Source organism: Microtus oregoni, unplaced genomic scaffold, assembly GCF_018167655.1.
Source record: "Microtus oregoni isolate MIOR12 unplaced genomic scaffold, Mior012 000001F_ref0000356, whole genome shotgun sequence".
Lineage (NCBI taxonomy): Eukaryota > Metazoa > Chordata > Mammalia > Rodentia > Cricetidae > Microtus > Microtus oregoni.
The window spans coordinates 38,238,291-38,251,797 of record NW_024543060.1 but is presented as its reverse complement, the minus strand read 5'-3'; the positions used below and the strand labels follow the sequence as shown (position 1 = coordinate 38,251,797).

Here is a 13,507-nt window from a genome sequence, read left to right as displayed (position 1 = left end):
CCTCCCTAGTGTTGGAGTTAATCCCAGGACATATATCTACAAAGGAAAAGTCTGATAAATTCTATTACATAAAAATTTAAAACTTTCTGTTAAAATCAAAGAATAACTACTTCTTAAAAGTATAATAAATTATCTTGCAAAATTACATTCCTATAATTATGATAAAAATTTTTTCTATTAGAAAAATCCAAGCAGGCGTCATTGTTTAAAAAGTTAATGAGGAGCTGGAAAGGTGACTTGGTGCTTAAATATGACTATTGCTGTTTGTAGAAAACCCGAGTTCAGTTTCTAGCATCAGGTGAAGTATTAATCTAATTAATCTTTATCAATAAAAACCAGGAGTCAGATACCAGAGTACAAACCTGAAAGATCAGAGAAGCAGCACAGTATTCACCAGTGACTTCTTACCTCTGCCTGGGGTTCCTCCTGAAGGGTCTTCTCTCTGCCCCAGCCTTATCGCTTCCTGTTTCCTCTTTATGGCTAAAACCAGTGGCTAGCTCCACCCTCTGACTCCAAGCAAGCTTTATATATAAGAACACAAATAATATTACACATTTCTCTCTTTTTGTCTAAATAAAAAGCAATGGTTTTAGCTAATATAGTAAAACTATATACAGTAACTACATACAAATGTATGTAGATAATAATTACATTAACAATGTCTAGTCCATTTGCAGTTGACAAATTCAGAGAAAATACTCCATTACCTGCCCTGCCTTGGTATGTTCAAGTGTTCTACTAATTCACTTTCTATTTTAACTTGTATTACCAACCCAAAACTATCTTTTTATGTCTCTGAATCTTACACACTTTCACCTATTTTGTGAATTATTTTTCTGGATAGTATCTGACAGCTCACAACACCTATAACTCCAGCTCCTAGGGATCCTGTGTCCTCTTCCGACTTCCACTAGCACTGCCCTCTCTCCCAAATTATATAGTGGTGGCTATCTCTTAGCCTTATAATAATGATAATTATGAATAATAATTTTTATACTATACTACTTAAATTTGAATTTTAAAAAATATAAAATGAACCTGGGTGTAGTGGTGTACTCCTTTAATCTCAGTCCTAGGGACACAGAGGAAGGCAGATCTGAGTGTAACGCCAGCCTGGTCCGCAGAGCAAGTTCTAGGACAGACAGGGTTATGCAGAGAAGCCCTGCCTTGGAAACCAACAAAACAGAAAAAAATAAGTAAACAAATAGAAACCCTGTCTTGAAAAGTTAGATAAATAGGTAAATAGACAGACAGACAGATAGATAAAATGGGTGAGTTACAGAAATAATTATGTTTTAAATTACCTGAATTACATTCTAATTTCTGAAAGGCTTATTATAAATAGATTTTACTACAATGAAAATAATCATGGAACTTAATGTTTCTTATGAGAAAAGCTTAGGTTTCTTGAATTAAATTTTCATCTTCAGGGAACAAAAATTCAAAGTTGTTTCACAGGTTTATATAGCCTGGATTGTTAAAAGTTTCTAAAGAACAAAATTCATTAAAAATTGAAAACACCTAGTTTTTAAAAACCTCCAGTATCTAAGAGCAACTGTAATAGTGGTGTTTTGGAGACTACTTGGCCCTCCATCCAGTTTTTAAAAAATTAAAATGCTATAAAGTTAAAAGTTCACCCTATGCCAGGCAGCTGTAGTGCACACCTTTAATTCCAGCACTTGGAAAGCAGTGTCAGGCGATGACACAAGTTTGAGGCTTGCCTGGTCAAGTTCCAGTACAGCCAGGGCTATTACATAGAGAAACCCTGTCTTGGGAAAAACAAAAGTTTACCTTACAAATTTGAAATATGTGTTGAATGTAGAAATGGACAAAATTCATTTGTCATAAAAATTTGTCAGTAACCTGTTGCTGCAAGGTGTAGTATTACACAACTGTATTGTTCCTTAGTAGGAAACTCTGAAGCAGGAGTAGTGTGAGTTCAAGTCTTGGTAGAGATACATAGCAAAGACCTTTTCCCCCAGAAACAAAATAAACTGCTTACCTAAAATTTACTGTATAGGTTGCTGATCATAGTTTGTACTTTTTATATTTATGTTTTTGGCTAAATAGAAAAAAAATTTATAGGTATTTTGCATGTGCTGTTTATTATTCCTAAAAATAATCTGATATACTTATGAAAGGATTTCAGCTTCAGTTTTCAGTTTTTTCTGAACTAAAACATCCATATGTATGTATGTATTTAAAATTTGTATGTTGGGCCATTAATATTAACATACAACAGATTTTCAGGTGTTATTGTATATATAATTGTTTCTATGCTTCTTATTATTTTGTACTTTGAGTCTGTACTATAAATCTTTTGTGACCATGAGTTACTTTAAAATGTTGCTATTATTGATTTTTGTTCATTCTTGTTATTTTAAAAATGGTGTTTCTGTACCCGCTACTGACTATATAGCACTAACCTCAGACCTGAACTTTTTTTTCAGCTGTCATCACCATCATTTTCGAAATGTTTTCATAGGAAACACTGCTTCTTTGTAGATAAGTTCAGAGCTGTGACCTTTTCCTTTTCTTAAGGTGTTTATAGTTTGTGTTAGTTATGCATCGTTTTACAGTGGTTTTGATCATTAATTTGTTAAAGGTTTCTAGTTAATAGTTACTATATGTATCAGATGTAAATTGACAGTTAATGAAGCAAAATTCATTTAGTATGTTGATCTTAAAATAGACGTTAGAAGCTAGAGCTGAAATCTTGATGGATAATGGGATTGTTGTCTAAGTAGTAGTTGTCATTGGGCTGTAAGTTGGCAAACATACTAATTTTTACTAAAATTTGACCAAGAGTGAAATAATACTTGCTTATGAGAATATTCTTCATTCCTTATATTCTTACTTGTTTTAGGCTGCAATTCATGGAGCTCGATTCAAAGGGCAGGATTTAAAACTGGCGTGGAATAAACCAATAACCAATATTTCAGCTGTGGAAACGGAAGAAGTTGAACCTGATGAAGAGGAAGTATGTTATTTTTTTTCACTTGTTTTCTCATCATTATTCATATTTCTTTTATAAAAGGTATTTTTATGGCTGTGCTTTTAACATAATACTTTTATTCCTAAGCCATATTCCAACCAGGAGAGATCAGATAAATTCAGACAACTTTTATATTTTATGGATTAATGAGAAGAATTGCTGATGGCTAACCTAAAAAGAATATGTGATATATCAGTTTTTAATTCCTCTAGAAGATAATAATTCTTCATTAGATTTTTGTTCACAGGAAATCTTATAATATGTAATGTTTTAGGGTATTTAATTTACTCAATTGCTGTATCAACATTTTAGCCTTTTTAAATTCATATTGCTTTAGTACATTAGAATGACTACCTGCTATGTGGTAGATTTTGTGATAGGCTCAAAAATGAATAAGACACGGTCCCTATCATCAAGGAGCTTATAATCTGGAAAAGAGGGTGGTGACAGAGACAGAAGGAACTAATTGCAATAGCAGGCATATTGATGTGCCGAATGCAGACTTGGACAACATGCTGGGGGAGCTCTCAGGAAAGACTAATTGTATTTGTCCAGAACACTCTTAAAGGCTTATTGCTAATGGAGCTGAGTCTTGAATATAGTAGTATTCCGTAACTATGTGCTGGCACTGGGAATGTAGTTGAGAAAGGCATTTTCAGCAGAATTTGAGCTTCAGGATAAGAATGGGAGATTGCATTTTTCTCAGGTAACACCAGCTATTCGGTGGAATAAAGGTTTGGCAGGTAAGACAGTGAATGATAAAAGCCTTTAAGACAAAAGAATTTAAAATAAGCAATTGTGTTTTGCTTAATCATGAAAAAAGCTATAGGAAAATTTTGAAGAAGTTAAAAAATAAAGGTAAGAAAGTAAAAGATTTTGTTTTATATTTGTTAGAGTTCCATAATGGTGCTTCACTTTGTTTGAAGAGCATTTCAAGTCTGTTATGCATATCCATAGTCAAATGCAAGAATAAATGTGTATTTGAAACTCATGTACATGATTTGTCATTTTATATTTTAGATTATACCTTTGTCCTTCCCTGAGTTTGAATTGAATGGGGAGAAAAGCAGGAGAGCTCCTGGTATTAGGTATTTTGAAGTTTGGGAAAGCAGTGTGAGAAGTTTTTATGGAGGGAATGGGGAAAAGAAAGAGGTGTTTGGTTTTCCTTAAAAATATTTTACAGATAGCAAAAAAACAAATTAAAGTTGTGGTAGAATTTTTATAAGTCATTGGTTGTTTGAATGTTGAGAGTTAGGGTAAGTCAGTGAAAATTGATGTATTCCCTTTTTAAAGAAGGATTGAGCACTATTTTAAAGTACAGCAGATGGCATGATTTGTCAGAGTAGAAGTGGCATGTACACAATTTTAACTTGATTTTTATTGCTTGCTTCATGTAAGCAGTAAAACATACTGTAGAGAGACTGAGTGGATAAGGACATGTTTTAGCTATAGAAATAACCGTTTGCATTCAACTCTTGAGCGAGAAAGTATTTAAAAGTGTTACTTTTTTTTCTTTCTTTTTTTTTTCCTTTTTTTCTTTTCTTTTTTTCTTTCTTTTTTTTTTTTCTTTTTTTATTTTGGGTAAATTCCTAAATACATCTTAACCTAAAGTTTCAGGAAGAGTCTTTGGTGGATGACTCATTACTTCAAGATGATGATGAAGAAGAAGAGGACAATGAATCTCGTTCTTGGAGAAGATGATTTGACTGATCACTGATCTGCATATGCTAGGACTCTACCTGTGTTTCATTAGTATTATCTAATGTACTTTTACATGTTTGTAAAAACACTTTTTGGTAAAATATGATGAAGATGGATTTCACAAATAGATAAAAGAGAAGAAAACTACCTTCTGATCTTGTATTTTAAAAGATTGATGTTTGCATTTTATTTCAGTAAACAATTGCTAAAGACATCACAATAGAACATATGCAATGTTTTTATTACATAATTCTATTGAACATTACAGAATTCTTTGGGTTATTTGTAAATTAATGAATAGATTTGAATACTTATGACCCAGTTCTTGTCATAACATAGAGGATTTTGTTTTACTCCAAATAAGGAATGAGTTTGCATTTAAAACCTTAATGAATGTTTTCAAAAATGAATAGATGACATAGTACTCTAACTAAAGTCTCCAAGTTATGTATTCATAATATTACATAGTAGTATGCTTAGGCTTTACTATGTATTAGCCGTTTGTTGGATTTGTGTATGTATTTTATCACATGGGTGTTAATGATAATGGTGTATGACTGCTTTACATATGAGTCCTTATGCATCTGGATGCTAAAAATAAAGTGGAATGGTCTTTTAAAAGAAAAAAGAAAAGAAAAAAAAGCAATGAAAAAAAATCCATGACAATGTTCCTTGATTTAAAAAAAAAAAGAAAAAGTAAAAAAAAAAAGAAAAAAAAAAGAAAAAAAAGAGAAAATGAAACAGACCATTCCAGATGATGATCTGCCTTCCCCTGACTATCAAAAGGATCTATAATCATTCAATAATAATGGGTACTGGTACCTTTATAATGATGTACAATCCAATGTCTAAAATTGATACCACTTCAGTTTGGTTTGATCATATACATTTTCAACAGATGTCTTAAAATTTAAAAGCAGGCTGATTAGTTTGGAACCAGACTTCAAGTAGCGCTAACATTTGGTGACTAAGACAACTTCATATTACATTTTGGATGTATGAAAGAGAACTTGCCCATTTGAAGATGTATGAATAAAGAATGTACTATAGATACCACTTTAGGAAAACACTGTTTGGTAAGTGTTCCCGTCTGATATTTTAAGTGTGCATTTACTATACTTATATAAAAATCTTTCACATTTACAACAATATTGTGATTTTTTTTAAGTGGAATTCGCTGGCACGTAAATATAATTATTGAAAGTTAGTTAAACCATTTTCAGGAAATATATTCTTTGTAGAATGAGGGTAGGAGATTACTGTATTTACTTTTTAAAGTCTATATTTATTTCAAGTATTTTTGCTTCTCAAGATTATGATTTTTTTTTTTAAAAAAACACCTCTTTAACAAAACTAAACTACTTTCTTCCACTTTGGGGCCAACACAGTCAAAACCTAATCCCACCAGTACCAGTCTTTTGCAGTAGTACAACTCAGATGGTGTTTTGTCTTTTTCCCCACTGGGCTTATAGTTGTATGTTTTTATGACAGTACTATTTTATAGGAATGTTTGACTTGCAGTTAGTACACATTTATATATAAAATTTCAAACTCAGATTCCATTTGCTACAATAATGACTCTAACGTTTGCTTAGACTGTGGTATATTTTTATGTAGTCTCTTGTGTGTTTACTTTGTGCTATTCTCATTCATTAGGTAAGTTTGTTTTCTTTTCTTTTTAGTAGTCGTGAAAGATGCCAAATTGGCAGAGGCTCACGTTTCTTCTCTTTACACCAAACAGGTATTATAAAGAAAGTAAATCTTTCCAAGGCCAGTTAAATCTCCATTCTATTTTTCGCTTTATGATTTGATTATAGTTTCAAATTTTATTGTAAATTTCCCTAGAAATGTCACTGAACTTCCAGTTTTCTTTTAAGCTCAGAAATAGCTCGTCAACTTCGCTAGCCTGAAATTGCCTAATAACTTAATTTTAAGGCATGGTGCTTTGGATGAATCAGAAGACCAACTATGGCTCGTTATCATTCCCTAGCATGAGGGTTACATATTTCCAGTATTCATTAGATTTACAGTTGTACTTTTATAAGAATTAGTCTGGCTTTTATTATAAATATTTACTGATGCATTGCTACTAGGTTTTTAATTCATGAATATATTTATAAATACTAGTACTCTCTGTCCACATTTATATTTTTTATTTAAAACCTAAGATACCTCTTTTAAGTAGATGGTAGTTCTCATTTTACTAATATGAAAACAAGCTGCTAGAAATGGAGTGGCTTACCTAAAGTCCTAGTGAGCCAGTGGGAGAACTAGATATAAGCTTTGTGATTTCATTACCAACTTTACAAAACAAGAAAAAACTATAGAACTCCGCTGCTGTCTTTTCCCTTCGTACTAATCGACCATGAGATTGTGTTTATAGTAACCATGATAGTCTTTACCTCAGAATACTGCACAGAATTAGTAGACTCTTTGGTCATTAGACAGTTCATATGTTTACCCTTTTAAAAAGCGCTTTGTTCATATCTCTGTTATAATATTTAATGTTGTAACATAATTTATCTGGTTTATATGTTTGTCTTCCCCCACTAGATTGATTGCAAGCTCCTCTAGGAAGGGGACCATGTCTTATTCATCTTTTTATCTCTAGTGCTTATAGTAAAGCCTGGCTCATGTGAGCACTTAGATGTTTGTTGGATGAAATAATGAATGGATGCATATTTAAATTTATAGTAATGAGGTTGACAATTACCTCCCTTGTTAATTCTTATCAATTTTCTAAAATCTCTCTGGATAGCCTCCTCAGTCATGAAGGCCATTTTATAAAGTGATAGAGCTATGTGTCTCATCACAGGGGTTAAAAGTAGTGATTGAGGTAGACACTTAGAACCAATTCTGACATGTCCCCAGTTAAGGCATCTAGATGGTGTAATATTAAAGACTGTAGTCATTTCTAGGGGTTAATTTATCTTTGGGTTTTTTTTTATTAAAATGCATGGTTAGAAATGCTGAATGCCACCAATCTAGACCATCTCATTAAATTTCTCTTGGTCCATAGATGACCCAGTTTAGAGAACTGAACAAGGATCAAGAGATTCATCTTTTGTCCTCAACTGTTGTAGGTAACTCTGTGGCCAGGTCTCTTGCCTTTCCCAGAGTTTGTTCCTTATATATAAAATGAAAAGGGTTAGACTAAATTATCTCTAACGTCTCTTTTATCTCTCCACTGTCCCTGATGATACATTAGTGTTCAAAATACGTCTATCTGTAAGCCAGTTATTCCTACCTGACGTTCTTTTTCTCATCAGTGGAAACCACTTAGCTTTGATTCTAATAATTTACGTATACCTCTTGCTAAAGTTTTGTATGTATGTTTCCAAATGCTTGCATTTGCCAACACAAGTTTTCCATTTAGCCTATAAAGTACAAGTAAACTTCTGTCTTTACAAGTTCTACTCATTCCCACTTAAAACTTTACTCTTTGCTTCTAAACTTGGTTTAAAAATAAAACTATTTGCCTATTATACCAGTTTTCAACAAATGCAGATTTATATCTTCTTTTCCATCTCCATTTTTCCTTCTACAATATGTCACCTAAAAGGAGAAACCTTTTTAATTCTACAGCTCTCCTGATAAGTTTGCTGCTTTGTTGTACGCATCTGGTTATCTGTCTGTGCAGGTAGAATTGGGAGTGGGGAAAAGATTAGAGACAAGGTAGGCAACTATAGGGAAAATTATGTATTTCTGGTTAAAAGATTGATTAGGATTACTTCAAGGGATGGTTGTCACTTTGAATATTTTTAATCTCTAAACAATGTTTTATATGTTATTGGAAAATTGTAATTTTATTTTTTAACAAGTAACGGATGCCCCGACACTTAATGAAAACATGTTGCAAGAAATGGAAGACTATTCCATAGGTTCTGTTCTATTGTCATATGATCAAATGTAACAAACCAGTAGTTTACTATGAAGAAAAGACACTACTGTTTTAGCTGATTACGTATAGCAAGTATGGCTAAGTCTCATTGAAGAAGGTATCTTGTAACCAGGACTGTTTTCTGGGGAGAGGGAAGAGGGGCTGTATTCAAATTTTATTTGCAACACTGACCATTGGGTGTAATGGCTCAAAAAGAAATCAAACGTTTGCTTATTGGATTTGTTGAAATATCAGTGACTGTCTCAGAGTACTGTGCAGGTCTTATCAAAATATGTTTTCTCCCCTCCTACAATGAATATAGGCTAATTACAGAAAACTAGTTTTAGTTCTAGCATTTGTATAAATATCTGTAGCTCTATCCCCCTTAAAATCTCAGTAAGCCTTCAAAACAAGGTTGTCCTAAAAGAAGTTTTCTATTACTCACTCTGGGTTTTTTCTTAGGACTTTTTTTTTTCTTCTAAAATTCTATGAACTAAAATTGGACACTTAATAATAGATTTTAAGCCACAAGTATAAAATACTTATAAACCAAAAAGAATACACCCTTCTTTTACATTAGATATAAGGAGCTCACTTTTGTCAGTTCTCTGAACTAAAAAAGGCTGCTCCATGGTGTGCATGTGTTGCTTTAAAAAAGAGTGGTATTATTATTTTTTGTCTCTTATCACACAGAATTGTAATCTTGTAAATAGCTACCCAGTTCTATGAAAGGAAAAAAAAAACTGGCCATGATTGCCATTATCAGTAATTTCTAATGAAAGCAGATATGCTTAGTAAAAAGCATCTAACTTGATATAGTTTATTAGTACTCTACGTTCATTACTTAAGTGAGAACATTTTAAAGCTTTTTTGTATCAACTTTTTATATTTGATCTCATGTATTATATATCTTTTTATATTTGATCTAAACCTCCCCTCTATTTCTTTATTTCATCCACTCATCCCAGGCACTGTCTCATTATGTGTTCCTTTTTAAATTTTTGTAATTGCACTTGGTGCTTGGTTTAGAATTTTGTGTCATATAGGATAATTAAAGAAATGATAATTGTATGGAGTTTAAGGAAATAAGGTATCCTTATGATTATTTTGAAAATCTTCGGGAAACTGTAAGAAATTTGTTTTTGTTTTTGGTTTATTTACAGTGACTTGAGGCTTGTATGTGATTTTTAAAAATCTCTTTGCCTGCTCACAGCTCTGTGTAAAAATACCACCTGACCTCAGTAGATGTTCTAGCCCCCTCCCCCAGTTTCAATGACAGCTGTTTTGTAGTGCTGTGATATTGACACCTAATATTTTTAGAAAGCATGATATCGAGAGATTTTGTTAAAAAATCACTTAAGTCAAAGGTAATCTTGAATACAATTTGTAACTTTTGATTCTTCTCAAGTAGACTTTTAAAAATGTCTTAGTAAGTTAGAATTAGTTCATACTGCAATTCAATTTTGGAGTTTTTCTGTTATTTATTTCTTTATTTTTTAATAAGTGTTCTCTTTTTCCAGCAGAGAGAGAACATCACTGCCTGAATTTAGCTTTGTGACGACATGAGCAAGCCCTGTCCTGTCCCGTCCTGTTGGAGATGACTGTTAATATCATCATCATGTCATTTGGGTTTGCCCTTTCCAATCTGAATAGATGTTTATGTTTACATGTACTGTGATGACCATTTTACCTTTACAGTTCTGTACGAGCACATCTCTGTCCAGCGGTGTATCAAATATGTGATATTTCTGACCTTATTCATAAATGTTTTCTTTCCTTATTTTATAGCAGTTTAATTTGTAAAAGACCTTAGGAAGGAACGAGGCCTTTTAGTTTCCTTACGAAATATAGTACATCTCAGCCAAACTGAGAATTGTGTCTGGTAAATATAAAGCCATGAAAGCATTAACTGAACAGTTTAGAATGAAGAAAATGAATTAAAAAGTTAAACATAAGTTTGGCTTTAATTTTTCTTATTTTTGAGATGTATTTATTGAATTAGGATTGCCACTAAAATAATTTTGAGACAACTATAAAGTACTTTTAACACATTGTAATTAATTTGTCTGTTATTGTGAGTGTATAAATTGATGTGATTGCTAGGATCACTTACTTCAGTGAACGTTTGTTGTTGTTCTACTCTTCAAAAACAAGGAAAATAATTTCTTTTCAAGTAATAAATAATGACCTATGTGTTTTAAAATTATATATCTACTAAATTTGTCTAATTTATACAATTTTCATCACTTATAATCAAGACATCAAAGACAATCTTACAAGCAAGGGGAAATAGTGTTTATTTTTAATGGCTAGTTTTCAGCTGCTTTAAAAGTGTATGTACTAATAATAAGCACTATAGCTTAAACTTAGAAAGTTCTCATCCTAAATATTAACAAAACCCTTTTTATAGCACACCAGTTTTTTTTTACTAATTGATTTGAGTATTCATTATAAGATCCTTAGAGGTATTTGAGAAATCTAGTATCATAGCTACTCTTCAGAAAAACCAAATTATATTGATTCTGATTTTTTTAAGTTCTATTCAGTCATACTTTATTATACAAAGCTGATATCCTACAAACACTTTTTCCCTCTTGAGTATGTATTGTGATTGTCTTCATGAATAATAAAATGTAACAACCTCATTAGTCATATTATAAATTGTCTGTCTTGATCCACATTGATTATACATGCATGGTTAAAGGTAAAGCATGTATTTTAGGTAATTAGTACATAATAGCCTACAAGGCATTTTGTTTTGTTACCCCTCCCCCCCCACACTTTTTTTTGTTACTCTTTTTCACAAATTATTAGATAGCCATGAGGAATTCATACCAGAATAATTGACATTTTTTATTTTCAAAGAAGTCTTTATAGTGGTAGTATTGTGGCTGCTTAAGTTAGAGCCAAAGAACATGGTCCGAACAGACTATACCTGCCAGGAACTCTTGATGGTTTCATGGTGAGTGCTACATACTGTCACCTTAAATTTATTTTGCTATTACTTTTTCTTTTTGCTATTGAATCAAAAAGCAAAACAAAGTGGAATGTGCCCTTGGGAATGAAAAGTCAAGTTGACATCTCCTTAAGATCAGTGATTTTTTTTTTCTTTTTTTTGAAAATTCTTGTGAGAGTCAGTTGGTCAGTTATACTTAAATCCTTAAACATTGGTTACTAGAGATTCACTTTTAACATTTTTTTTTTAATGAACTCGTCATGGAGTGATGTGTACATAACTGTATAGAATCGTTTTTTTGTGTGTAGTTGAATGGAGCAGTTTACCTCTGCATGACTGCATTATGGAAGCCTTTTATATATCTTTATATTTTTCAATATACTTAGATTTTACACTATTGTCGCTCTAGTCATGCTATATTTGTTTTTTTAATAGAATTTATAAATATTTATGCTCAAAATACAGATCAATTCAATATTTTTGGTCTTGTTTACAAGATAATACTTTAAAGTGATACAGTCCCCTCAAGTGTCTTAGGAAACAGTCATTGGTGCTATAAAACCTTTCCGTGTCATTGAATCTGTTGTCTAGTCTTTGCTAGGCTTTACTCTATTATCGCTTACAATAATCCCGCTAGCTGCAGAACTATAAAATGGTATGTGTTAAGTCGGGTAAGAGTCCAGCCCCATTAGAGAACACCTAATAATTTAAGAAAATGATGCAGAATGACTGTACCCTTATTTTTGCCCAGCTTCTCCCAAAAGAAAATAGTTTATTTTGATAAGACGAAGGCTATTAATTTGATTAGAATTTTAAGGTGATATATTCAAGCATGGCTTTCCCCTCATTTGAAATGGAAAACTTTTCTAGTCATAAAATAATTATGTCATTATACTCTGCTTTAAACTCTCGTCTGTCCTTTGCTCAGCGGAAGGCAGCGTGTTTCCTACAGACACTTACAGAGTATGTGATGAGTTACTACATTGTAAAAGTTTTCCCTTGATGTGCATTTTCCGTTTTGCCCCCAAGACTTTATTCTAGCACCTTAGTTGAGTGTTCCTGAGACACAGTGAAGTATCAGCAGAGCACTCCGACATGTTTACTTCTGATTCTCAGAATCCCAACTCTGACCATACTTCTTCTGAACATGCTGTCTGGCACAAGACTGCCTTTAATAAGTGGTTTGTTTTAATTCAGTTTCTATGGACTGTTGTTGAATCTGAAAACACCAAAGGAGTCTTTTTCTTGTCTGAAGACTGGGTTGTTCCAGTGGTTAGTACCTGTGCCCATAGTTATCCCATTTCATGAATGCGTGTTGGCATGGGGGAAATTCCCTGCTCTTTGAGTGGAGCGAAAGTAATTGGTTAAGCTGTAGCAGCTTCCTTGTCTATTTTTAAAAGTGATGATAAAACTTGAACTGAAAAGGTAAAACTTGAACTTGAAAATTACTCTTGTATGCACAGAATGTTTATAGTGACTGTGTTTCTGTGGGTTGTCAACACTTCTATTATTTATAGTTGAATTATGTTTTGTTTATTAAATATCCATGTTTATTATTTTTATATTTTGAAAATTTTAAAAATAAAATAGTCTTAATAAAAACAGTTGTTAATGTTTTTAAAATTATCCTACATCTTGTAAGAGTTATATTTATATAAATAAGATATTTATCCACCATGCATACACAGTTGAGACTTGTGAAACTGTTAGTGAAGAAGCAGCCACGTTTCTTCTTTCGCTGTCTACCCTCTGTTCTCACTTGAAGTTAAGGTCAGCTATGATTCAAGTGTGTTATTAGCCCCAGTGCCTCTTCCCATACATGCACAACCCTTAATTACCATTGTCCTTAGTTTCTGCTTCTCTACTTCTGAATTTTCTCTTCCATTTGATGGCCAAAAAGGTCTTCCTATGTTGAATGATGAGTACAAAAATACTGCCCTCATGACTACGAGTGGCTGCTATGGAGTCTGAAAGT

At 32.4% G+C, this 13,507-nt stretch overlaps 1 protein-coding gene across 17 annotated transcripts in view; it reads left to right on the top strand.

Moving 5' to 3' along the window:
- Positions 1–13,128, top strand: part of Rbm26 (RNA binding motif protein 26) — a 71,320-nt gene extending 58,192 nt beyond the window's left edge. For 11 of the 17 annotated variants that reach the window (XM_041664669.1, XM_041664631.1, XM_041664695.1 and 8 more), the window contains 4 exons: positions 2,867–2,980; positions 4,607–5,772; positions 6,379–6,437; positions 10,097–13,128. In XM_041664669.1, coding sequence (XP_041520603.1) covers positions 2,867–2,980; positions 4,607–4,696 — 204 coding nt within the window. In that variant the 3' untranslated portion in view covers positions 4,697–5,772; positions 6,379–6,437; positions 10,097–13,128. The remainder of the gene's footprint in view (positions 1–2,866; positions 2,981–4,606; positions 5,773–6,378; positions 6,438–10,096) is intronic. The other 6 variants (XM_041664723.1, XM_041664739.1, XM_041664660.1 and 3 more) reach the window with 5 other exon arrangements.
- The last annotated feature ends 379 nt before the right edge of the window (positions 13,129–13,507 follow it).